This window comes from Lynx rufus, unplaced genomic scaffold, assembly GCF_022079265.1.
Source record: "Lynx rufus isolate CCGP_SWC_20201006 ecotype Redwood Valley unplaced genomic scaffold, mLynRuf1.p SCAF_51, whole genome shotgun sequence".
NCBI classification, from domain to species: domain Eukaryota; kingdom Metazoa; phylum Chordata; class Mammalia; order Carnivora; family Felidae; genus Lynx; species Lynx rufus.
In genome coordinates, this window is record NW_025814869.1 from 406,123 (window position 1) to 430,084 (window position 23,962).

At 40.8% G+C, this 23,962-nt stretch overlaps 2 protein-coding genes across 9 annotated transcripts in view; both read left to right on the top strand.

The window, feature by feature from the left end:
• Positions 1–23,962, top strand: part of LOC124527579 (gamma-taxilin-like) — a 697,565-nt gene that overhangs the window by 315,967 nt on the left and 357,636 nt on the right. The gene's annotated exons all lie outside the window — the stretch shown is intronic.
• The window catches only part of LOC124527572 (oral-facial-digital syndrome 1 protein-like), a 37,303-nt gene that overhangs the window by 787 nt on the left and 12,554 nt on the right, over positions 1–23,962 (top strand). For 2 of the 6 annotated variants that reach the window (XM_047100661.1, XM_047100657.1), the window contains exons 2-9: positions 3,708–3,908; positions 5,905–5,973; positions 6,061–6,091; positions 15,382–15,489; positions 17,456–17,592; positions 18,097–18,270; positions 20,299–20,405; positions 22,195–22,314. In XM_047100661.1, the coding sequence (XP_046956617.1) occupies positions 3,708–3,908; positions 5,905–5,973; positions 6,061–6,091; positions 15,382–15,489; positions 17,456–17,592; positions 18,097–18,270; positions 20,299–20,405; positions 22,195–22,314 (947 nt within the window). Of the gene's footprint in view, positions 1–3,497; positions 3,552–3,707; positions 3,909–5,904; positions 5,974–6,060; positions 6,092–6,855; positions 7,132–15,381; positions 15,490–17,455; positions 17,593–18,096; positions 18,271–20,298; positions 20,406–22,194; positions 22,315–23,962 lie in introns of those variants that run through there. The other 4 variants (XM_047100660.1, XM_047100662.1, XM_047100659.1 and 1 more) reach the window with 4 other exon arrangements.

Consider the following 23,962-nt stretch of genomic DNA (forward strand, 5'->3'; position numbering starts at 1 on the left):
AAATGTCATCTGTAGTACAACAACTAATTCGCAATTGTGTATCTTTTTTTTTTTTCTTTTAAGATTTTATTTTTAAGTAATCTCCATATCCCTTGCAGGGTTCAGACCCACAAACCAGAGTCCCACCCTCTGATTGAGCCAGCCAGGCACCCCTCCCTTTCAATATCATATGGTGAACATATTTCTGTATCCTTTAAAGTCCCTGAAATCCTTATTTTCAGTGACACCAGGCTTGTCTGTGAATGTGTAACAATAGTAGGCCCCTGTTGAAAATTTACATTATACCCAGGTCTATACACATTCCTTCAATTTTATGTCTCGTTTTTTGCCTAGGATAGGTTAAGTGGCATTACTGACCCAAAAGCATGACCGTTTTTAAGGCTCTTGGTATATGGGTCTTGTTCTAGAAAGATTGTAATAGTATATATTCCACCAGCAATTTGATAATGCTTATCTCTCCAATGTTATGACATTTTTTAAGCATTAGAAAACCCTATTTTTTAAAAACTTTTTTTAACGTATATTTATTTTTGAGAGAAAGAACATCAGCGGGAGGGGGGCAGAAAGAGAGGGAAACAGAATCCAAAACAGGCTCCAGGCTCTGAGCCTTCAGCACAGAGCCCGATTTGGGGCTCAAACCTGAGAAAGGAAGATCATGACCTGAACCAGAGTCAGACGCCCAATCGCCTGAGCCACCAAAGCGCCCCAGAAAATCCTCATCTTAATATTCTTTTGATTGTTAATGAGGTTGCACATATTTCTGGGTATTCATGTGTTTTCTGTGAGTTGGCAACTCATGTTCCTTGCCCATCACCCCCCGCCAGCGATGTTTTCTTAATAAATAAGAGGTCTTTTAGTAGAAACAACCTCTGTTCGATTTTTGCAGTGATACTTTATCTCGGTGTTCAAGTTTAATCTGGTTCTAAAAATCCTGATGTTACATTTTTAAATGTGGCCAAATCTATTGATAAATTTTTTTTGCTGATTGTTCTCAGTTCTTTTCCATTAAAAGAATGAATATTCACTTTTCATTAAGTTTTTTAAAAGGCTTTATTTATTTTTTTACAGTTAAATCTTTAACCCACTTGGAATTAATTATTGTATACAAGGCATTAATACGCTTTCTAATGTGGAATGGTCCTTGGATTTCTGGCCATGGCGTATTTTCGTTTAGTGTACTTCTGGATTCAATTTGAGGGTGTTTTATTTCATATTTGCAGTTACAATTGATACTGATCTATACTTACCCTTTTTAAGCTGTCCTGGTTTGGGATTGGTATCAGGATTATGCTAGCCTTGTTCACTTTACAAATGTAGTGTATCTGCTGGAGAAATAGTGTTTCTTTTCTTGCAGCTGGCTTTTGGTTCTGTTATTCCAGCCTAACCAATGGCAAGACAGATTTTTACTTCCTAAATTTGAGCTCATTTTTATTTTCTCAGTTCAATGACTGTGCCCTGAGTGGGTTTTAATTCTTAAAATCTTTTGAATTTTTTAGTGGCCTAATTCACATTCCATTGAGGTGTTTGAAAAGAAATTGTATTTGCACTGAAGTACAAAGTCAGATCTCTTAGAGATTATCAAATCTTTTTCCTTACTTTGAGTCTACTCTGTTAACTTCTAAGAGAGATGAATGGAGGATTCACAAGTCTCTTCACAATAATTGTACCTACTTGATTTGTAGGAACATTAATTCTGAATGGATTTTCCTCTTGGCATTGGCTGCTGGAGAGCCCCCAGCCAGTTTTGTGATTCCTTCCAGCAAGTGCTGGGTGGCATGCTTTTGTGTTTGTTGAGCTGAGGATTCATCTGTAATGCCCTTTCTTTTTTTTTTTCTATCCTTATTTTACTTTCTCCTTCTGTCCCTTCTCTAAATTTTACGCTAAATCATTTTATTAAGCCGGACCTATTTTTTTTCAATTTTTAAATCAATTTTATTATGACATACTTTTATGTACAATAAATGACAGTTACTAAAAATTTACAGCTTAATGAGTTTGGAAAGAATACATAACATCTATGAAACCACCCTACAACCAAGATATGTTATTATGGTTCCATCGTCCTAAAAATTTAATTTCCCTCTGCAGTGCAATCCTTCCTTCCACCTCTGATCCCCAGGTGACTGCTAATCTGCTCTGTCAGGATGGTTTGCAACAACTGTGTATACATGGGGCCATCTTTTGTATCGCTTTAACTCGGTGTGTTTTTGGAAGTTCTCTATGTTTTGACGTTTATGTTTCCTTTTAATCCATTCACCCAGTGGTGGACTTTGGATTGTTTGCAGTTTGGGACTGTAATTAATAAAGTTGCTATTAATATTTACAAGTTTTTATGTGGATGTATGCTTTCATTTCTCTGAGAAATAGGAAATTCAGTTTTTGTTCACCCTTAATAGAACTTCTACTTAGAGTGTACTTGCAAATCTATATATTAAACTGGTGGTCTGGTCTTTTTGTCAAAACTTGTATCTCACAAGCTAGACTAGGGAGGAAACATCAGAATAAGTCGGATCTAAATATGTTATTCAGTGTGTTATAAATCTAATTAAATCACCTCTAAATTTTACTGGTGGAGAATGCTATAATTTCTCTCGTTCTGTCTCCATTACTGAGTTGTACTAGATGAGGCAGGGCATGTATGTTCTGTTGAGTATAAGTGTCTTGTTTTATGGTGGGACTTCTATAGTCCTGTTCTGTACTGGTAATGATTTACTGCTCTACCCTCGAGCTGAAGGATAAAAGAAGTACCAGTACTCTGTTTGTTTCTTGTATTCTGTTAATATGAATTCATTAGATAATACTTCGTGCTGAACCCCATGAGTCTATGTGGTGTACTCTTTTTTTTTTTAAATATTTATTTATTTTTGAGACAGGGTGGGGAGAAGGGCAGAGAGACAGGGAGACACAGAATCCAAAACAGGCTCCAGGCTCTGAGCTGTCAGCACAGAGCCCAACATGGGGCTCAAACCCATGAACTGTGAGATCATGACCTGAGCTGATGTCAGATGCTCAACTGACTGAGCCACCCAGGTGCCCTAGGCAACGTACTGTTAAACTCAGCCCAATTGTGTGTTTCCAGATGATATGCAGAATATCACCCAGTAAACACCCAGTAGTCTGAATAATTTAGGTAATTTTGTTAAAACCCAAATGAACAATGTTAGTGTTAAAACCTTGAGAAAATGAACTACTTTGAACTATAATTTTCTTGCTTAGAAAATGTGAGAAAATTACTGTACTTCAGTGTCTTGAGATGTAAATGCTATATGTGAAAGTACATCTTAAAAAGTTTTTGGGTTTACTCCTTTCTCTTGCATATGTGATTTCCCTTTTGGGAATTCCACTTCAGACCCTCCAACAGTTCACAGAGAGGTGAGAAATGGGCAGAATTGTCTCCTCTACTTGATATTCTGATTAAAAACTGCTGAGATGGGCTTCTGGGGAAGTGAGGTTAGAATCTGCCTGTGTTGCGGCTAACCACCAGTTTAGCTCGGAAGCTGGTGAAAACAAGTTTCTTTTTCCAGAACCCCATGGGCTACTTGTGTCACAGGGTAAGACCGCGTATAGGGGACGGTTCCTGACTTTGGGTCCTGGACCTAGAACCATTCTGGAAATGAGGATTCTAATTCATGGGTGAATCCAACTCCAGTGGAGCAATTCTGCTGAAAACGTTTTCCCTCCTGTTTGGTTTTGGTTGTTTGAGCTAGACACAACTCCGGAAGCAGCTGATTCATGAATTGATGCACCCTGTCTTGAACGGAGAGCTGCAACCCCAGTCTGTTCCAGTGGAAGGGAGTGCCCTTCTAACAGGTGTTTCCAACGCTCTAGTGGCAGATCACATGAAGAGCTGTGGCTATGAGTATTCACTTTCTGTTTTCTTTCTGGAAACTCGTTTGGCCAAAGAAAAGGTAAAGTGTTTACTCTTCTGTTTTTGAGTTTTCTGTTAACAGTTTCTTTGTAGGTAATAGTAAGTGCTGCATAATAGCTGAGTGTTCCTTGGCTAGCTAGATCCATTTCTCCTTCATCTTTGAGTTCCCATCCTATGTTTGTTCTGTAATGGAACAAAGGAGTACTAAACTTGATGGTTTACCAATTCCATGGAGGCTCCATTAGTCTTGGGTAAAATCATGATGTGCAGAGTCACTAAATGTTTTGGAGCTAAATTAGTTTCCCAATCCATGTAGTCTGCTAAGATGCAGAGTTGCCATTTACGTTGACTGTTGGAAGCTTGTCACCAAACTGGCAACACAGCTGGTGTCCTTTGTGTTGCGGAGGAGGAACCATCCTCTGGAGAGGTGACATATTTTGCTCAAGGTCACATGATTTGTAAATATGGGTGAAGAGCAGTAAACCTAGATCTCTGAAGTGTGCTCTTTTTACTAAGTTAAAGTCTCTTCCGATATTTATGTTCCCTGGGATTACACTAGAGTAGTGAAGGATACAATCATTTTTAAAAACCTGTGGAATGCTCAAATACTAAAACACCTATTTTTACCACTTTCCTAATTACTTTCTGTTCAATGGGAATGGTAGAGAAATCTAGTCATGCTTGATTATTTTAAGCAATCTGCCTATTTTTTTAATAGACTAATTTTTTAGAGTGGTTGAGGTTCAGAGCAAAATTGAGCAGAAAGGAAAATACTCCATGTGCTCCCTGCTTCCACACCTGCACAGCCTCCCCTACTAGTGACATATTTTATTACATGCATTTCCACAATGGGACCTACATGGTCACATCTTCTCCGCTGAAGTCCATAGTTTGACTCTTGGTGTTTTCTCTGTGTTTTTACTCTTTACCTTGTTTATAATTGTCCAAAAGTTTATATTCAGAGGTTTGAACAAAATAAGTACAGTATTAGTATCAGAAATTTTAAATATGCTGTATTCATTAATGACCAAATTTTATTAACATTAGGAATTCTTATTTGGTGTGTCAGTTTTTTAAGTTTTTTGTTGTTGTTGTTGTTATTTTTTATTTGAAGTTTATTTTTGAGAGAGAGCACAGGCAGGGGAGGAGGCAGAGAGAGAGGAAGACAGAGAATCCCATGCAGGCTCTGTGGTGTGAGCACAAAGCCTGACACGGGGCTCAAATGCATGAAGCATGACATCATGACATGAGTTGAAGTCTAATGCTAAATCAACTGAGCCACTCAGGTGCCACTGTTTTTTGTTTAAAGTAAGCTCTGTGCCTAACGTGGGGCTTGAACTCATGATCCCAAGAACAAGAATTACATGTTCTACTGACTGAGCCAGTTGGGTGCCCTTAAGTTTCTAATTACATGTCACAATTTTGCTTATTGTCTGAGTAACAGTCAATTACATAGCTGTTCCAACAATACTTAATCCTGCTCATACACTTAAAGGTTTTTATTATAAAATGCTGTGCAGAATATTTTCCTTAAAGGAAAACCATATCAGTGTTCTGAGGGAAGTCCTAGTAAATGATACGTATCGTAGTAGAAATACAGATTAAGAATAACTACCCAAACTGTTTGTTTAAAACTATTTTAGATATGCTTTTGTTAGTCATTATTGTAAAGACAGTGAAACTTTATATTTTGAAGCAGTAGTATTTTAAAAACTTTATTGCAATTGAAATTGCATTTTAAATAAACCCTGGAATTCACAGATGTATTCATTGGTTTGTCAGATTTGAGTGTTTGTAATCTGTAAGGCATTAACCATTTCTATAAGACCCATTATCTTTGATATGAATATTTGGAGGTTAATTCTGTGATTGGGAAAAATATTTTATCCTTGTGACTTGAATATGTTTGTTATCAGTAGTATAAGGAAATACTTCAATTTTACATTGTTAGAATGATTCTTATACTTTATGGACATCATAATTTATCATTTAAACATCAATGTAAAAATCTGTCTACTTAATTTTTTTCCCTTAAGGCATTTACTATACAAAATCTATTACAACTCCTCAAAATCAACCCTGAATCCAGTCTCTACAAATCACTGGTAGGATTGTTTAGTTTTTATAACCTGCTTTGGTCTGTTAATTATAACTGAACCATTAAATAAAGGTAAAATATTTTCTTTTAACAGATTTCAGGATTTGATAATGAAAACAAAACAGGTAGGAGCCTTCACATATGTTGAAAATAGCAACAGTTTTTACTGTAAAACTCTGAACGTAATAATCTTGAGGGATAAGAGTAGGGAATCTAATTAGAATTTGATTTTCTATGCTGTGACAATACCTTACCTTTTTTTTTTTTTTAAGATTTTATTTTTTTTAAGTAATCTGTACAGGTAACACAGGGCTCAAACTTAAAACCCTGACATGGGGAGTGGCACACTCCTACCAACTGATCCAGCCAGGAGCTCTGATACCTAAGCTTTTAAATAAATAAAATGATTCATCTGTTTTGACAAATGTAGATCACTTCTCCAAATTTCAGTCATCTTAATTGCTCTTAGATACTCAAAAAAGAAACCACTACCACTATAGAACCCAACAAATGATTTGAAAGTTACTTTTTATAAAGATACCGACTGTTGGAAACATTTCCACACACACAAACTAACAATGTTAAGGCTCTAGGTATCTTTGTATCCTAGATCTCCCCCTTTATAAAGTACAAATCTATAAAGTACAACTTAAAGATTATTAATATTTGCTTAAAGAGTGAAATAACTGGTTAGTAATAAGTGTTACATAAATATTTTTTATTAAGTGTTGCTGTGAGCCTGGTAAATTGTTTTAGTTTTGGCCTTGATAAGAACCATCCTAGAGGCCATTGTATAACTGCCACGGGTACAGACTGTGGGCTGGACTTGCCTACAGACTTTGTAGCATGAACTTCAGCTGGTAACTTGCCTGTAATACATATTCTTTAGGTCTTTTGAATAACCCGTAACGTTATGTAACGGCCATTTCGTGTTGGTGTGCCCCTGGGTTTTGTCTGTCGCCGGCATTGCTATCATCCCCAGTCGGGTGTTCTTTTCAAACTTCGCATTCGGCAAACATTTGAGTATTTACCTTCTGCCAACTATTAGTCTGTGACTGAATTGCCTAGTCTCTTGGGAGTGATGTCAACAGAGGATGAGTGAATCAGATCACAAGACCTTCTAGAGTGCCTGCGAAGTAGGGCATCCATACTGAAGTTGAGTATGGTAAGTGATCCTGTATTCTGTATGCCAAGGCAGAACTGTTCCGTGTAAATTTTCTGTAGTCATGGGAATGGCTATCCCTGTGCCATCTGATATGGTAGTGCATGACTATCCCTGTGCATCTGATACAGCTAGCCATGTGTAGCTGTTGAAGGTTTGAAATGTGGCTAGTGTGGCTAACGAACTGAATGTTAAATTTCAGTAGCCACATGTGAATAGTGGTCATACTGGATAGCACGGGCCTCAGGTATATAGTGGGTATCTGTAGCTTAACTCTGTGGGAAGGAAACTTGGTGCCTGAAGGGATCTTAAGAAATGGTATAACCACTCTGACAGATGGGTATTTTCTCCCAAAGCTAAGCATACTCTTCCCATCCAACAGTGATGCTCCTAGGTATTTACCCAACTGACTTGAAAACTTAGGTCCACGTAGATCCCCGAATAGGAATGTTTGTGGTACTTGATAGTGATGGCCAGAAATGGGGAGCAGTCACAATGTCACTAAGAGGGGTGGATAAAGAAACTGAGGTGCATCCAGACAAGGGAATACTAATGAGTATTTTGATGACGGTATTTTGCACTGTGAATCCACGCAAAAATATATTACCTTTAAACGCATATTGTTAGTGAAAGGGGCCAGTCTGTAAAGGGTACATACCGTATGATTCCATATATATGATTTTCTGAAAAAGGGAAAAGCATAGAACTGCTGAGTGGATCGGTGCTTGCCAGGGATTTAGAGGGATGGGAGGTGTGTGGAAGGGTTGAATAGGTAAAGCACAGGACATTTCTTAGGTGAGTGTGTTTCCTGTGACAGTGGTAAGATCTATAGCAACCAGATACAATAGTGGTCAGAGCCTGTAGAACTTCCTAGCATGAAAGGTGAAGCTTAATGTATGCAAATTTAGGAGGTCAGGTACCCCCAGGATGGATTGCAGACAGTGACAAAATGGTCTGTCCTAACCCCCCTGGAGGGGATGGGGAAGAAATAATGCTGAGCTCACTGACGTTGGAAATGAAGATTCTATGACTAAAGGCAAATGAAACTGTATATAGACACTGCATGTGGAGTGATAGCTGGGTCTCATGGGAGTACTGGTTAACCGCTCTGAAGCCATTGTACATGGATACTGGATTTGGACAACTAATGCAATGGAGAGTAGAGGGTGAGAACCAAGTTTCTCCCTGTTAGAGTGCAATTTTACAGTTGGGTAGGGGAGGAGGCTGTAATAATGGTGGTAGTGAATTTATTAGACCCCTCACTGTGAACTCAGGTTTAGCTTCATACATATGCAGAAGATATATAGAGATCTCTATAGCAATGTATCTGCACAGGTTTGTAGAACACTCAACTTTCCTTGTGCAGGCTGAGAGGGCCTAGAAGCAAGGACACCCTAGTAACTGTGTGCACACCTGGTGCCCGGTTTGGAACACTAAGATTGGGTTTCTATGATAATAGGACTGTTCTTTAATAATAGGAACCAGGGCTTCCCGGAGTAATGGCTGATTCTACTACCAGGGCAGAGAATATACAAGAAGAGCCTGGAGCATCTTCTAATTCTACACATAAGTAAATGCTTAATAAAAAAAACAAAACAAAAACACTGTGAAGGAGCCTCCAAGGGTGAAACCTAGAACAGTTGAATAAATGGGGAGATCAGAGCAATCCTTTCAGAGGGGTTTGTGTATGGGGAGGGGAAAGAGAAGTGGAAGTAGTTAGGGTCCGTGAGAAGTCCCACAGACCTGTGAAGTGGTGACACTGTTAACAGTGATTGAGGGAGAGGAGCACCTCTCAAAAGATTATCTACTGCAGCATCTCTGAGAAAGTTCCTGTAGTGTGTCTACCTTGTCTCCAGAGGCAGAGCAGACATGCCTAAGCATAACAGTAGCAGGAGGGTGTGAGGAGAGAACAGGCCAACTGAAAGAAAGGACAAGAGAAGATCAGTGGATGAGCCAAAGAAGAACTGCAAGCAATGAATGTGAAGGAATGGAGTGTACATCTACTTAGAGGAAGTGAAAACCAGATTTTAAAATCTTCAGAAGCGGGGTGAGGGGGTAGGGAGGCCTTTAACTTGATTCATGCAGAAGCAGAGTCTTTAAATTGTTTTAAGACACTAAAGCTTCTAATTTTTTATTTAACGTGTATTTATTTTTGAGAGAGAGAATGAGAGAGACACCCACCAAGCATGAGTGGGGGAGGGGCAGACAGAGAGAGGGAGACACAGAATCTGAAGCAGCCTCCAGGCTCTGAGCTGATGCACAGAGCCTGGTGCAGGGCTTGAACCCACAAACCGAAAGATCATAACCTGAGCTGAAGTTGGACGCTTAACTGATGGAGCCACCCGGGTGCCCCAAAACACTAAAAACTTCTAAAATAATTTCTACTCCTGGTTTTAAAAAAAGTTTCAAACTATTTGGAAAGGTATAAAGTGAAAGAAAGGTGGAAATTGCTGCCATGTTCTCTGATCTCCCTTTCCACTGATAACTGCAATGAACAGTTTGTTTACCAGAATTTAGTTTGTGAATGAGCAAGTCTGTGTATGTGATTAAAACACATCTAGTCCTAAATGGGATCATATTGTAGATACTGTTTTGCAGTTTACTTTAGTCACCAGTGTATCTTTGTAACTGTGGACTCAGACTCTTACTTTCAAAGAATGTGTTTAACCCCCATTGATGGAGATTTCATTGTTGTACTGTGTTGTGCCATCGGAAGCCGTTGGCGGGTAGAGTCCGCTGTGTGTGCCTGTGGAAGTATAACTGTCTGTGTTTACAGAAGCGGAGTAACTAGGTTGAGGGGCATGTTCATCAGAACATTGCTAACCCTGGCACCTCTCCCTGGCACGTGCCTGTTTCCGCATTCCCCTGGCAGCACTTCCAGTGCAGGCGAACTTCACTTTCTTCCATTTCCACTTGATTGCGCTTGGCAGATACTGCAGGATTTACAAACATAAGGTTTTTGGCAAGCCTGTGTCCAGCAAGTCCATCAGTGCCACTCTTCCAATGGCATTTGCTCACGCTGTGTCTGTCCCATTTTGGTAATCCTTGGAACGTTTTAAATTTTTGTTATTTTATCTGTTACGGGGGTCTGTGATCAGGAATCTTTGTTACTAGGGTAATTGTTTTGGGGCACCATGAACCACACCAGTATAAGATGAAGAACTTAACTGTGTGTGCTCTCTGCTCTACCACCTGCCCCTACCCTCCCACTGCCTGGTATTCCTCCCCTAGCCTCTTTATGTTGTTGTATGTCCATATTTTTCAATAAAATGGTAATTGAAATAGAACAATACAAGATGCAGAAATCACAAATGCATAGCTTGATAAACCAACAAAAAATAGATATACCCAGGAAGTACTTTCCATCACAAGAACTAGAACAATACCAGCATCCCAGGAGCTCCCCTTGTATCCATCCCAATCATTACACTTTCCCTATTACCCAGTCTTTATTGCTATTCTGATGTCTGGCCCCATAGATTATTATTGCCTGTTTTTTACACTTTATATACATGGAATCTTACAGTATAATTTTGAGTATGGCTTTCTCTGAACATTATGAGCTTGATTCACACTATTTTAGCATTGGTTTGTTCATATTAATTGCTGTGTATTCCATTGAATGAGTATACTGTTACTTTTCATTCAAGTGTAATTAATATGGTGTTCTATTAGTTTCAAATAATATACCAGCCATATAATGGCTCAACAATTACATACATTTCTCAATGGTCATCATAACTGTACTCTTAATCCCCTTTATCTGTTTTATCCATCCCCTTGCCCCCTCCCCTCTGGCAGCCACCAGTTCTCTGTATTTAAGAGTCTGTCTCCTTTTTCTTTGTTTCTCCATTCATTTCTTAAATTCCACTGTAGTAAAGTCCTATGATATTTGTCTTTCTCTGACATTGTGCTTAGCATTATACCCTGTAGTTCCATTGGTGTTATTGTAAATGGCAAGACTTCATTCTTTATTTTATTTTTATTTTTAATTTTTTTTAATGTTTGTTTACTTTTGAAGGACAGAGAGACAGAGTGTGAGTGGGGGAGGGTCAGAGAGAGAAGGAGACACAGACTCTGAAGCAGGCTCCAGGCTCTGAGCTGTCAGCACAGAGCCCAGCGCAGGGCTTGAACTCACAAACCGTGAGATCATGAGCCAAAGTCGGAGACTTAACCATCTGAGCCACCCAGGTGCCCCAATTTCATTCTTTTTTATGGCTGAGTGATAATTCAACTGTGTGTGTGTCTGTCCGTCCATGCATGCACACACACACACATACATACCACGTCTTTATCCATTCATCTGTTGACAGACACTTGCATTGCTTCCATATCTCGCTCATTGTAAATAATGCTGCTGTAAACATAGGGGTGCATATATCTTTTCAAGCTAGTGTTTTTGTTTTGTTTGCATAATTACCCAGTAGTGGAATTACTGGATCATATGGTAATTCTATTTTTAATTTTTTTTTTTTTTTTTTTTTTTTTTGAGAGCAAGAGCACGTGCATGTGAACGGGGAGGGACGGAGGGAGAGAGAATCCCATGTAGGCTCCATACCTAGCATGGAGCTCAGTGGGAGGGTTGATGCAACAACTATGAGAACATGACCTGAGCTGAAATCAAGAGTCAGACACTCGATCAACTGAGCCACCCAGGTACCCCTATTTTTTTGAGGAGCCTTCATACTATTTTCCACAGTGGCTGCACCAGTTTGCATTCCCACCAACATGCAAGAGGATTTCTTTTTCTCCATATCATCACCAGCATTAGTTTCTTGTGTTTTTAGTTTTAGCCATTCTGACAGGTGGGAGGTGATATCTCATTATGGTTTTGATTTGCATTTCCCTGATGATCATTAATGTTGAACATCTTTTCATGTGTCTGTTAGCCATCTGAGTATCTTTGGGAAAATGTGTATTCAGGTCCTTTGCTCGTTTATTTATCAGATTGGTTTTCTGGGTTGAATTGTAGAAGTCCTTTATATATTTTGGATATTAACCCCTTATTTGATGGATCATTTGCAGATATCTTGTGCCATTCAGTAGGTTGCCTTTTTGTTTTGTTGATGATTTTCTTTGCTCTGCAGAAGCTCTTTATTTTGTAGTCCCATCAGTTTTTGTTGTTGTTTCTGTTTCCTTTGCTTAAAGAGACCTAGCTAGAAAAACATATCTACAGTTGATGCCAAAGATATTACTGCCTATGTTTTCTAGGAATTTTATGGTTTCAGCTCTCACATTTAGGACTTATTCATTTTGAGTTTATTTTTGTGTGTGGTGTAAGAAAGTGGCTCAGTTTCATTGTTTTGCATGTAGCAGTCCAGTTTGCTCAGCACCATCTGCTGAAGACACTACTTTATCCTCCTGTTGTATATTCTTGCCTCCTTTGTTTTAGATTGACCATGTACGAGTGGGTTTATTTCTGGGCTCTCTATTCTGTTCCATTCATCTGCATGCCTGTTGTCATGCCATACCTTACTGTTTTGATTACTACAGCTTTGTAGTACATCTTGCAATCAGGAATTGTGATACCTCCAGCTTTGTTCTTCTTCCTGAAGGTTGTTTTGGCTCTTTGGAGATCTTTTGTGGTCCCATACACATTTTAGTATTATTCTAGTTCTGTGAAAAATGCTGTTGATATTTTAATCAAGATTGCATTGAGTCTGTAGATTGCTTTGGGTAGCATGGACATGTTAACAATACTGGTTCTCTCAGTCCATAAGCACAGAACATTTTCTTTTTTGTTATACTCAGTTTCTTTCATCAGTGGTTGAGAGTTTTCATAGTATAGGTCTTTCAGCTCCTTGGTTAAGTTTATTTCTAGGTTTTTTGGGGTTTTTTTTTTTTTTTTTTTTTTTTTGGTGCAATGATAAATGGCACTCTTTTATTGCTACTTCACTATGTATTCTTATATGATGTTCCTATATAGGAATGCAACAGATTTCTGTATATTAGTTTTGTACTGTGTGACTTTACTGAATTCATTTATCAGTGCTAGTGTTTTTTTGGTGGAATCGTTGGAGTTTTCTCTATATTATGCTATCATGTCATCTGCAAATAGTGATGATTTTACTTCATTCTTACCAATTTGGATGTTTTTTTGTCCAGTGGCTGTGGCAAGGACTTCCAGTACTATGTAGAATAAAACTGATGAGAGGGACATACTTGTTTTTCCTGGTCTTAGAGGAGAAGTTCTAAGTGTTTTACCACTGAGTATGATGCTAGTTGTGTTTTATATATGGCCTTTTTTTTTTTAATTTATTAAGTTGAAGTTAGTTAACATACAGTGTAGTATTGATTTCAGGAGTGGAACCCAGTGATTCATCACTTATATACATCACCTAGTGCTCATCACAACAAGTGCCTTCCTAAATGCCCATCCCCCATTTAGTCCATTCCCCCCACTCACCTCCCCTCCAGCAACATTCAGTTCTCTGTCTTTAAGAGTCTCTTATTGTGGGGCACTTGGGTGGCTCATTCGGTTAAGCGTCAACTCTGGATTTTGGCTAAGGTTGGGATCTCACTGTTGTGGGACTCAGCCCCACGTTGGGCTCTGCTGACAGTGCAGAGCCTCCTTGGGATTCTGTCTTCCTCTCTCTGCCCCTCACCCCACTCATGCCATGTCTCTCTTTCTCAAAAATAAACGTTAAAAAAAAAAAGAGTCTTGGGACTCCTGGGTGGCCTTAGGACCACTTGTTTGGTTGGTTAAGCATCTGACTCTTGGTTTCAGCTAAGGTTATAATTTCACAGTTTGTGAATTCGAGCACCACATCTGGGTCCACAGTGATAGTGCATGGCCTGCTGGGGATTCTTTCTGTCACCTCTCTGTGCCCCTGGCCCACACTCTCAAAATAAACTTAAAAAAAAAAAAAAAAGACTTTTTATCTTCTTTCTCCTTCCCTTCCCCTATGTTCATCTGTTTTGTTTCTTAAATTCCACATGAGTGAAATTATATATTTGTCTTTCTCTGACTGCTTATTTTGCTTAGCATAATACACTCTAGTTTCATCCAGGTTGTTGTAAATGTCAAGATTTCATTCTTTTTGATCACCAAGTCATATTCCATTGTGTATAGGTATACATACACTATACATACACTACATATATACATATGTACATACACATGTGTATTTGTATACACTATATACGTATACATACAGATATACACACCGCATCTTCTTTATCCCTTCATCAATTGATGGACATATGGGCTTTTTGCATAATATGGCTATTGTTGATAGTGCTGCTATATTTATTTTTGAGACAGAGAGAGACAGAGTATGAATGGGGGAGGGTCAGAGAGAGAGGGAGACACAGAATCCGAAACAGGCTCCAGGCTCTGAGCTGTCAGCACAGAGCCCGACGCGGGGCTCGAACTCACGGACCGCACGGACCGCGAGATCATGACCTGAGCCGAAGTCGGACGCTTAACCGACTGAGCCACCCAGGCGCCCCGATAGTGCTGCTATAAACATTGGGGTGCATGTTCCCCTATGAATCAGCATTTTTGTATCATTTGGATAAATGCCTAGTAGTGCAATTTCTGGGTCATAGGGTAGTTTAATTTTTAGTTTTTTGAGGAACCTCCATACTGTTTCAGCTGCAGCAGTTTGCATTGCACGAACAGTGCAGTGTTTGTTGGTTTAGATCATGTTTTTCTGACACTTTTTTTTGCATAAACTTTCTCCATGTTTTGTCTAATTTTTCCATTTTTTTCTGACTTAAAAGAGCTCTTTGATATTATGAAAATTACTTCTCTGTCTCCATATCCTCGCAAATATTTTTTTCCAGTGTATCACTTGTCTTTTGACTTCATTTCATGCCACATAGGTTTCTAGTTCTATCGTTGTTTGATAAATATTTCTCATTATTGCTCGTAGGTTTTGTGTCACGTTTGCAAAAAGAAATTATTCTTAGAAGATCTAGAATGTTTAAAAAAAATTTTTTTTTTCAACGTTTATTTTATTTTTGGGACAGAGAGAGACAGAGCATGAACGGGGGAGAGGCAGAAAGAGAGGGAGACACAGAATCAGAAACAGGCTCCAGGCTCTGAGCCATCAGCCCAGAGCCCGACGCGGGGCTCGAACTCACGCACCGCGAGATCGTGACCTGGCTGAAGTCGGACGCTTAACCGACTGCGCCACCCAGGCGACCCTAGAATGTTTAAAAACCAAGATCATAGAAACAAGGTTGATGCAATGGTTGAATGAGAAAAGTTACGCAGCAAAACTGTATCATACACTTTGTGTCTTGTAGGTTTTCTCATGCAGTTTTTAAGAGAAATGGAAGAATATCATCAGTCCAGAAAGAGCTGTGATGTGGGAACTCAGACAAGTTCAACATTTCCTAGCAAAGACTCTCTTGGTAACTGTGGCTCTCCTTCAGAATTTTAATGTTTCTGTTTTCTCCTCAAATGAAGGAAAGGACCTGATGTGCTGTACTGTGGGTCTGTTCCTTGCCCTGGAGGGGTGCAAGCCCCAGGGGGCACAGGCACACTCCTTCCTCTGGAAGCCTCACAGTATGCAGCCAGGACTGCTCGCCTGCACTGCCCTCCCCTCTCTGAAGGCCCAAGTGCTTCTTTGTGTGTTGGGTTCAACTGGGAGGTTCTTCCCTAGGTCTCCTCTAACTTGAATTTATAGCCACTAAGTGAGGAAATCCTTGACTGCGTGCCTTGAGGAGAAAACTAGAGAAGTCAGCGGTGTATCACTTTGGTTTAGAGCTCAGAAAGTGGGGGTCCCCAGAGGAAGCACAACTTGGAAACACTCCTTCTGGGTCAGAACTAATAGTAGAGTCCAAATTTCTTTTCTTTTCTTTTTTTTTTTTTTAATGTTTCTTTATTTCTGAGAAAGAAAGAGAGAGAGACAGCATGAGCAGGAGACAGGCAGAGAAAGAGAGAGGGCGACCCAGAATCTGAAGCAGGCTCCAGGCTCCTAGCTGTCCACAGAGCCCACAGAGCCTGATGTGGGGGTCAAACCTACAAACCAGGAGATCATGACCTGAGCCGAAGTCAGCTGTTTACCAACTGAGCCACCCAGGCACCCCTAGAGTCCAAATTGTCTAAAATTATGTGACTAATCAGTTTCTTGGCCCCTCCTGAGTCTTCTTGTCCCCTCCAGAGTACTTTTAACATGTAAGAAGAGAAGTCTATAATTTGTAAAAGCTAAACTGTATGACTAGGTCTTTATTTTGGGGCTACGTTTTATTCCATTGGGAACATGGTACATGCTTATTCTAGAGTGGTTCTGTCCAATAATAGCCACATATGTTACGGTTAATTTTCTAGTAGCCATAGTGGGGGCGGGGGGGAACAGGTGAATTTATTTTAATATATTTTATTTAACCCAGTATGCCCAAAATATTCCAACATATAATTGATACAAAAAACGTTAATGGTATTATTTTATATAAAATTTCCATACTCCATCTTTGAAATCTGGTGTTTACACTTAGAGCACCTCTCAATTCGAACTGGTCCTATTTCATGTACCCCATGGCCACATGTGGCTAGAGAGCCCTGTATTGGACGGCACAATTGTAAAGCATTTGGAAAACCCAGAAGAGTAAATGGAAAACCTGTTGAAAGTTCTCTAAAAAGACGGACACTGCCAATCTTTTTAAACTACTTGTGTCAGCCACATTGTCCAGTGCATCCTTTTTGGTGGGTGGTGTTCTCCACGATCGAGCTCATCCTGCAAGTCCGGGTTTGCGGTCGGTTGATGCTGGCCCTCAGCTGTTGTGGGGGCTGTGGGTCTACTGGAGAGAGCAGTAGAATGACAGCCCAGCAACAGACGAGCTTGCAGCCCCAGTCCTGCCCTTACACAGTTGCTTAGCCCTCTGGGACTCATTTAAACTATGTGGGCATCTGCTTCCTTCTCTGCAAAGCAGAGGAGTCAAAATACGTGACCTTTGATTTATTTTAAGGTACGTGTTTTGAACGTGTCAGTCGACTTTAACCACAGTCCAATAAAAGCACTCTCTGCCTTGGCACTTAGGGTCTGGGAAGAGATGCCAGTGTTTTCTGACTTAAGTTGCACTCTTGGCTTTCTTTCCCCCTGACATTGGATGGTGAGAATTTCTGATGTAAAGAATGGTGGAAACGGTTGTACAGTGAACACTTGTATACCTAGACTTACCCGGTAAATTTGTATCCTCCTTGCCTGGTCGCTTATCCGACCCATCCATTAATCCATCTTAATTTTGTGGCGTTTCAAAGTAAATTTCAGACATCCCTCCAGTTGCCCCTAAGTATACTCTGCTTTTAAACAGAGCTCTAGCCTCTTGCTCAACTGCCTGCAGTTCTCTATGCTAATTTCCTATGTTGTTTTAACAGTGGAGAAGCTTCAGCTTATTGACGATCAGTTTGCAGGTGCTTACCCTCAGCGTCCAAAGTTAGAATCCTTAGAAGTAAAGTTAAATGAATATAAGAGAGAAATGGAACAGCAGCTTCGGGCAGAAATGTGTCAAAAGGTGAGCTGTATCTTGTTGCTGTGCTTGTCTTGAAGGTCTTTTTTTAAATTTAAGTTTATTTTGTGAGTGAGTGTAAGCAGGGGAGGGGGGCAGAGATGGGGCAAGAGAGAATCCTAAGCAAGCTCCACACTGTCAGCACAGAGCCTGACTTGGTGTTTGAACTCATGAACCATGAGATCATGGACTGAGCCGAAATCAAGAAGTCAAGATGTTTCACCAATTGAGCCACCCAGGTGTCCTATGGTGTCTTCATCTTGGGTATGGGGGGAGAAATAGAGAATTTATTAACAAATGTGGTATACTGTTAGACATTATTTTTCTTTCCAACCGGTGTCATTTTTTATGTCTTTTGAGTGAATTCTACAGGTACAGTGAATGAGATGAAACTAAAGATGAGTTAAACTAAGTATATTTAGAGCATTAGTGTTAAACCTAACCATGAAGAGAGAAGTTGTTTTCTTAGTATAGTTTCAGTATTTACAATAATTGGTGATCGATTCGCAGTTAAAGTATTTTAAAGATACTGAAATAGCAAAAATTAAAATGGAAGAGAAAAGAAAGTCTGAGAGGGAATTGGCTGAGTTCCGGAACGAATTGGAGAGAGCTTGTCAAGCAAAATCTGACGCCCTTATTTCTCGGGAAAAGTTGTCTCTTGAGAGAATTCAGAAGCACCAAGAGGTAAGATTTTAAAATTCTTTGCTGGGTGTCTATTTCCTGCGGCTGTTTGTAGATGGGCTTCAGGCCCTAGAGTGGGTTGTGACAGTTGGTTAGCCAAGATCAAGCCCTACAGGTGTGTGAGGGTTGGAGGTCAAGAGCACAAGTGGTAGGACTGGCCTTGAAAAGGTTATGGAGACTTCCTCCCTGGAGAGTGCTGGGAGGAAGGGACTGCAGGTGCTAGCTTCCATGTTGGGAATGGGCAAAACTCCCCGCTGAACATGCTCTCTCCTCTCGGGCAGATCGGAGGGCTGGGAGGCAGCCTCGAGGAGAGGATCAGTGTGGAACGGCTGCATGGGGTTGGGGACCTAGCAGCCCTCTGAAGCAGGCCGGAGTGGCAGAGCTGTGTGGAGGACCTGGCTGTGACACGGGCAGCCTGCAGCTGTAGTGGACTGAACCAACTGCTTGTAGGCAGTTGGTGTGGTAGAGTCTGTAAGATTAGCGAGGGAGGAGGCGCTTGGGAGTGGACCAGACAGAGCTGAGTTTACTTGGCTTGAGAAGTGAAGCCTATTGGATTGAGGGGTTTGGTGGGATAGTGAAAGGGGCCAGGGGGACGGTGGGTGACTACTAACCCAGGGTGGAGGGAGACAGGGCTGTGTCCAGTCTCCGAGGCATCCAGGATGAGATGTCAGAACACTGACAGAAAAGTAAGCGTGGGCCCAGAGGACAGGGCTGCAGGTTGAGATGTTGTGTGGAGACTAGAAACAAAGTGCAGCATGCTGCCCTTGGGTCACAGGGGTTGAGGGTCCCTGGAGTAGCGGAGTCTAGGATTGTGAAATGGTCATTTGATCTTTCCCGGAAAGTGACTGGACAGGAGGTGGAAAGGGCAAGGAGTGGCAGGAGGGATGGGGTCCACTCTTACAGGAAAAACTGGTTCCTTTCCCAAGCAGCTGTCTTAGACCAGACTGGATTTGGGACACAGTTTCCTGTGTCCAGCTGGAACCACTGCTATGTGGAGACCTCAAAAGTTGAAGGACTCCCTCCCAGCACCCATCCTTGCTTTTGGCTTCTCAGAAAGACCCAGTCATGTGATACGATTTTGTGTGCGATTTCTGTTGATGGGGTTCTTAGAAAAATCGATGTTGGAACCACTGTCTTTGAGATGATTGGATGGTGTTTACATTAACAACCGCATCCTCAAGATGGGTGACTGACTAGTTCAGATCAGTTACCAGACCAGAATATTCACTGAGTTTGCTGATTCTCTGAAGGCTCTGGACAAGATGGCCATCCTCATGCCAAGCATTCTGGCTTTATTCCACCACCTGCAATGCCCTTCATGTGCCCCTGATGAAACCCTCTTGGCCTTCAAAATCCAGGTGCTGTGTCACTTCCTTGTAATGCCTTCCCTGACTCAGGGAAGTGCTGTTCCTGCCACAGTCCTGAAGTATTTTAGCTATAAAGGTCATCACATCCTAGTGTGATAATTTCTCTCTCTCTTTCCCTGACTAAACTGAATTTTGGAAAGATTGGAACTCTATCTGTTCGTCTTCCTCTAGTTCTGAGTGTGCTGTTAGACACATGCCAGGTACTCCATGAAGCCTTGCTCAGTGAACACACAAATGGAAGTGTGGCCTGTTCATTCAGCTTGTTAACCCTGAATGAGAATAACCTATGAACTGAAACTTTCAGACGACAGAACCAGGAGAATTCTATTCTTTGGAATTTTTATTGCTACATGCACATTCTGTGTCATTTTCCTCATGCTGATGCACTTGTCCAAATCTTAAGTGTCTGAGAGATGTCCATTAGGTAGAATAAATAGAGCAGAAATATTAGGAATATATGATAATGGAATTGAACAGTCATTGAAGGAGGGAATGCATGTTTGGGTGGCTAAATGGGCAAAAAGAGTATGCTGAATTGGAACCTCTTGGAAGTGAAATTGTAACCCTAAGTATCCGTAGTTCTCTGGAATCGAGGAAGCACTATATTCGGATCTGTTATATCTTCTTTAGCTTGCTTGCTGAAAACTAATGCTTCTGTACACAGATTGAAACCAAGGAGATTTATGCTCAGAGACAACTTCTCCTCAAAGATATAGACATGCTAAGAGGCAGAGAAGCAGAGCTGAAACAAAGAATGGAAGCTTTTGAATTGTGAGTAACGTGTGTTCGTTTGGGATATTCAGAATGACGATTCAAAAGAACTAAATACACGTCTTAATAGTCTGATGTTAACTGCCAAATAGAGTGTTCACTTGTAAAGGGGATCCCACCTAGCTTTAAAAGGCACAAATGAAGAGAAAGACTAGGGTTTCACTTATGAACTAGTACACATTAGAATGAAAAGCAGAGTGAGATGCCATCATCGGGCTACAGTATGACCAGACACGTGACTTGAAGAAGCTGATAATGCTTGAACAAATGCCATGTTTCTCACTTACATCCAGTCATTCACATCCAGTAGCTGCATGTGTGCAAAGTAACTATTCCAGATACCCGGACCTGCCGCCCTCTCCTGCACTGCTGCTGTCGGGGGAGGGGGAAGACGGTGGCTCTGACTCACCTCTTACTGGGCGAAGAAACTACTGGTGGTTGTTTGTTTGTTTGTTTTTGTGTGTTTTTTTTTTCTTAGTACCAATTGTGGAGGGGCAGAGAGAGAGGGAGACAGAATCTGAAGCAGGCTCCAGGCTCTTGGCTGTCAGCACAGAGCCTGACCAGGGGCTTGAACTCCTGAACCGCACGGTTAGGACCTGAGCCAAAGTCGGACGCTTAGCCACATGCTGAGCCACCCAGGCACCCCTGGGTGAAACCATTTCTCTTGGTGTGTGTGTTCCTTTCCCTAAGTGCTCACATCTGTATCCTCCTTCAAATCTCAGCTGGGATTAAGAGCAAGCTCCCCAGTCTGTAGTTGGTGGAATTAAGCTTTCTTTCCCATTTGGCGTCTTGAAACTCGAAATATTCCAGGAACCCTATTTTATTTAAGAGGTTTGTCTTTGTCTTTATTAATGTTTTTCATTTATGTAGGTTCTGTTCATTTGATTTCTTCCTACCTTACTCTCTTTGGAAATTCTCAAGTGGCAGTTTGCTAATGTGAGAGAAAAGAAAAGGGACAAAGTTTGGGCAGATTCTGGATTGTATAATCATGATTATGTAACCACTTCTTTAACCTCTGTTTGCCCTGCTTCTTCCTTGTAAGCACATTAACTGAAGTGAATGGATTTATTCATCTTTTGCTGTACAGATGGGGCAGCAGAGGGAGCTCTAACACCAAGCCTTTATGCTCGGCCGGGAGCCCTCCCATCCCTGTGGTTTGGTCTAAGTGCCTGTGAACCTGATTCCTGGCTCTGGAATTGGTTTTGTAGGTGGTTGAGGGTCTTCCCATGAAAAGCACTCCATTCTTCGGATTTGGAGGTTCTGATGGGCCTACCTTCTGTTTTCGGCATCTTCAGTCAATAGATAAGGGAAGCCCAAAACGAATCTTCCACCTCTAATTTTTAGGGACCAGTTAACTCTCACAATTAGAAATAACAGTCTAGAAGAAACAAACACTTAAGGTACACTAAAGTTGGCTTTGTGGCTTTGTAACTAAAAGCATCCTTCTTTCACCCCTCAGTTGATTGTGACCCTTTGTCCCCTGTACCCCCGTTTTGAGTGTGGGTTCTGTCCTGTAAGTGTAGAAAAGTAAGAAACCACTTTGGTCACCACACGTTGACACCCCCCTTAGCCAGGTGCCGCCATAGAAGGCCATCTGCTAGCTAATGAACTAAGTCAGTTCGTAAAGTAGATGGACTTCTGGCTCTTTTAGTTCACTTCTCAGCAGGGAAGCCATGTGAAGGTTTTACCCTGTGGAGCTAAAAACACAAGGTGTCTCTTTCCCTCTAAATGTGTTACTTCCGATGTTGGGGTTTTCTTACCTGCTTTCTTTCTCTTTGGCTAATTGCAGGGCTCAGCGGCTACAAGAAGAAAAAAATAAAAGCGCAACTGATGCACTTAGTAAACGGGAGCTGAATGTCCAGAGTATTGAGGAGACCTATGACCAAAAGATCAAGAATGAGCTTCTCAAGTAATTGCTTGGCGTTGTTAAAGGAATCATGTGTTTGAATTAAGTTGCTGGAAACACAACCACTGAAGTAAATAGGACTGACAGTTGATGGCAAAATTGGGTGTTGAAAAAACTCTGTGTTTTCATTTGGTAGTCCAGCCTTTCTCGTGAGTATTTAAGATAGGTTGAAAAGGTACATATAGAGAATGGCGTCCTCTGCTCATTTAAAAAAAAAAAAAAAATGTTAACGTTTGTTTATTTTTGAGAGAGCGAGACACAGCGCAAGCAGGGGGAGGGGCAGAGAAAGAGGAGACACAGAATCTGAAGCATGCTTCTGACTCTGAGCTGTCAGCACAGAGCTTGACACAGGGCTCGAACTCATGAACCATGAGATCATGATCTGAGCTAAAGCTGGATGCTCAACCAACTGAGCCACTCAGGCACCCCTCATTCTTGTAGCTTCTCTGACACTTCCTGAGGGCATGTGGTTTGCTTTAATTTTTAGGGCACTTTAACACTTGCTCAGTTCGCGCAGATGAGAATCTATAACATTGAAATTAAAGTCATTTTCATTTTTTAAAATATTTATTTACTTTTGAAAGAGAAAGGGAGAGAGGGACAGAGTGTGAGTGGGAGAGGGGCAGACAGAGGGAGACACAGAATCTATAGCAGGCTCTAGGCTCTGAACTCTCAGCACAGAGCCCAATGCAGGGCCTGAACCCATGACCCGTGAGGTCATGACCTGAGCTGAAGTCAGATGCTTAAATCAACTGAACCACCCAGATACCCCTAAAATCACTTTCTGTTATCTTTTATTATACTGACACTAAGATGGAGCTAGCTAATGATTTATACATTGGTCTTCTACTAGTGATAGTATTTGTCAGTGAACATGTGCCTTGTATTTCTTCAGGCTTCTGCAGAATCAGAATCCAAAAAAACCTCAGTTAATTCTATGAAGCAAAAAACAATATAGGAAAGGAGAATGTGATCACTGTGGCTTTCTTATAGCCTGAAATTTGTGTCCCACTGAATAACCTCTTCATGCAAAGACATTAAGCCCATATGGTAACTTTCTAGTGCACAGTATAACATCTGCAACATAATAAGTGCTCAGTTAATATTGATTGAGTAAATGCATGTGTAGTGAAGAGAAGAGTCAACTAAGCTTCCCTGGGTGTTTCTTAGTCATTGGCCTCATTTTTATTGCCTTGCTTATAATTTGTCATTGATATGCCATTACATAGTGCCCACAAAGGTTTCTGGAGGCTGTTTTTTTTTTTTTTTTAATGTTTTTATTTATTTTTGAGAAAGAGACAGAACACAAGCAGGGGAGGGGCAGAGAGAGGGGGAGGGAGACACAGAATCCAAACGAGGCTTTAGGCTCTGAGCTGTCAGCACAGAGTCCAGTACAGGGCTCAAACTCATGAACTGGGAGACCATGACCTGAGCCAAACTCAGATGCTCAATCAACTGAGCCACCCCTGGAGGTTATTGTTTAAAAAAATTCTGTTAAAAAAGTAGCACCATTTTCATTGTATCAGTTTTGAAATGATGGGTTTTATGTTCTCTCCTCTAACACAGTAGTGAACACTGAAGTAGCTCTAGTCATTAAATGGTGGGAAATAAATGAAAACTGTATATGTGAACTTGGTGTAGCAATGGATAC